The 2,943-nt window shown below is 40.4% G+C and overlaps 1 protein-coding gene across 3 annotated transcripts in view; it reads right to left on the bottom strand.

The window, feature by feature from the left end:
• Positions 1-799: 799 nt before the first annotated feature.
• Positions 800-2,943, bottom strand: part of LOC107834467 (basic proline-rich protein-like) — a 4,883-nt gene continuing 2,739 nt past the window's right edge. For all 3 annotated transcript variants that reach the window (XM_016665917.1, XM_016665918.1, XM_016665916.1), the window contains one exon: positions 800-1,611. In XM_016665917.1, the coding sequence (XP_016521403.1) occupies positions 1,464-1,611 (148 nt within the window). In that variant the 3' untranslated portion in view covers positions 800-1,463. The remainder of the gene's footprint in view (positions 1,612-2,943) is intronic.

Genomic DNA, 2,943 nt, shown 5'->3' on the forward strand with positions numbered 1-2,943 from the left:
ACTGGTTTAGCATTAGCTTCTGCTAACTGTTTAGCTGATTCTACTGCAAATATTTATTCTGCATTACAACCATGTCGGCCATTTTAAAAATGTCCCCCAGAAAAAGTAAACACAAAATCAGGAAAATATATATGTATGATTTTTATGGTTCTCCAATCATGTAGGCTATGATTGGTGATAATAGACGATTTTAGTACAAAACCGTGTATTATCTTGAAAACATTATCAGTGATTTCTGTGGGACCAGTAATGTAGGATTTGAGCCAAAACTAAACTCTCCTTGACGGCCATTTTGATTTATTTCATTTTATTTCAAATGAATCTCATCTGTGCCTCGTTAAGGTCAGGATGTTAAAGGTTTTCTGAATATTCATTGGACCAGCAGGCGGTTCTGCTGCCCGGTCCGGTTTCTTTCAGGACGTATGGTGCTGTGGGCAGCAGAACCTCCTGGCATCAGACGCTCGTTGCTGATTCCAGGGAAGCCAGAAAGAAGGAAGACGAAGAAGCATCAACATTTCTTCTGATTTATTCCTCCTGATGGAAACAACCAAACTGCAGGAGAAGCTGCTCTAAATGAACGTCTGAGATGACCTTTGACCTGCTGGGAGCTTCATAACTCCATCTGCTCTACTTTAGGTCATGGCAGTGACCTGCAAATCTGCACAGTCCTGATCTGGCTCCAGCTTGGTTTAGGAGCCAGATCAGGTTTTTGGGAGGAGCTTCAAACGTGATTAAAAACATGTTAAAGAAAAACTTAACACCATTCAGTTTAATTAAAAATGTGTTAATGAATCATTTAAAAGCATTTCCTCAAAGTTCTCGATCTGATCACAGAAACAAAATAAAGTCAAATAAAGAGTAGCAGAAATATTTATTCACTTTACATCAAGCAACTGCATTTCCCATGATGCAACTGCAGTTTTCTGTTGAACCATAAAAACAGAAATAAATGGACAATATTAATTTCTGATATTTAAGAAATATCTTACATTACACGTTTTATTTCCAGTAAATTTTTCATATTTTGCTATAAAATATGATAAAAACATCTTTCTAACTTTTGACTTGTTTTCCAGTCAGACTGAAATGAGATTATCTTGAATAAGAGTTTTTATTTTTTATTTTCTCTCTGTTTTCATGAAATAGATGTTTTATTTTAAAGTAACTCCTATAGAATCAGGAAACAAATAAAACGTGGAAACTGGCAGGAAGAGTAGATCTGGTCCCCTTTATTTTATAAATATATAAAAATATGATATTTAAATCATAATTTTAATCGTCCTGAACATTAAATTAAACATTTTTCATAATATTTGATCTCTATCTACAAGTTTCTGTGTTGACCTTTGACCCTGAAGCTCCTCCCTATTGAGGAGGTTCGGGTCCAGATCGGGTCAGATTTTCCTGGTAGTCTGTGGCACCTCCTGGTGGCCAGTTCAACACCAGCCGTCGTAAGTGGCAGGTCAAAGGTCAACCGGGTGACTGCAGGCCCTTCCACCCCTGTGGGCGGAGCCAAACATCAGGAGCCGGCCCAGGTGAGTCAGAACCAGGTGCTTCATGCCGCCGGCCGGCTTCGCCCGGGACGCAGTGATGCATGCTGGGAGATCCGGCCTGGAGGAAGGAGAAGTCAGACCAGGACCAGNAGGGGAAACTCCGTAGGGTAGAAATGGGCGGGGCTTATTTCACTAAAGGATTAAACTGATATTCAGTTTTAGCTTGAGACTTACAAGTTATTGGGCAAAACCTGTCCAGTGCTACAGCGCCCCCTAGGCAATGAATTTTTATATTTGAAAAGTTATTTTTTTGCCAGACTGGGTTTTAGTGAAGAAGAAGAACATTAATAATAATACAGAAGAAGAAGAAGAAGAGCGCCCAGTTCCCTCAGTGTTCCTTGGCCACACATGGACAATCTCAAGTTGGGCCGGTTCTCCTGGTTTCTGACCCGGTTTTGAAAGTTAAAGTGTCTTAAATATCTTAAAAAGACAAAAGTTTAAAGAAGAACAAATCTCTGAAGAACTGAAATACATACAAATAAATAGATTTTATATCATAAAATAGAGTGTGTGTTAAATCTGCATTCAAGGCTTCAGTGCAGTGCATCAAGTGGAGGACCAGACTTTGACTAGGCCGTTGATTCCTGCTGTGTATCATTGCTGTGTTTGGGTCATTGTTCTATTGATGACTCCATATTTCAGGAAACAGGAAACTTTCTCCTGTGGCCCCAGTTACTTCCTGTCCTCTGAATGATGACTCAGCGTTCAGCAACAATGGAACAATAAAGTTTCAACAACTCTTCTCATGATGAACCAGAGTCACCAAACCCTGGAGAGTTTTTGTCAGAGCAGAATAAACCCAATCCGGTTTGGACCGCCATCAGAACCATCAGAACCGGACTAACCGGGTCACAGGAAACTGAACTTGCCCTGACCCAGTTATCTTTCTGAACTCTTTCCCAGTTTTCCATAATCCCAGTTTAACTCTGAGGATTTTCCCAGGATTAGCTTGGTGTGGTGATGGTTCTGACCCGGTTAGACCTTCAGAACCTTTTGGATCCAAACAGGTTCTCCATCCAGCAGTTCCTGTCTCCCACTGCTAGATGACTTCCTGTTTTCTGTCCAATCAGAGCCCAGACACGCCTCAGGTCGCATGTTTTTCATATTTCCCATCAGCCACTTAAATTTCAAGATTTTTCAAGATGGCTGCCATTTATTTGAGCCTTTTAAACTAATTCTTGCCATGAAATGTTCCCCATTTTCATGACTCATGAACTTTATGCCACATCATCTGTCCAAACAACGCTAAAGTGATCAAATGTAACAGAATCAGAAAGGAGGACGTTGCTGTTAGTGAGTCTCAGAGCAGGAGAAGAAGAGAGGTCGATGCCTTGATGTTAGTGTTAGCTTCGGCTAAGTTTAAAATGAGCTTGTCAGTTTGGCATTAGCA

Source organism: Poecilia formosa, unplaced genomic scaffold, assembly GCF_000485575.1.
Source record: "Poecilia formosa unplaced genomic scaffold, Poecilia_formosa-5.1.2 Scaffold634, whole genome shotgun sequence".
Classification (NCBI taxonomy): Eukaryota; Metazoa; Chordata; class Actinopteri; order Cyprinodontiformes; family Poeciliidae; genus Poecilia; species Poecilia formosa.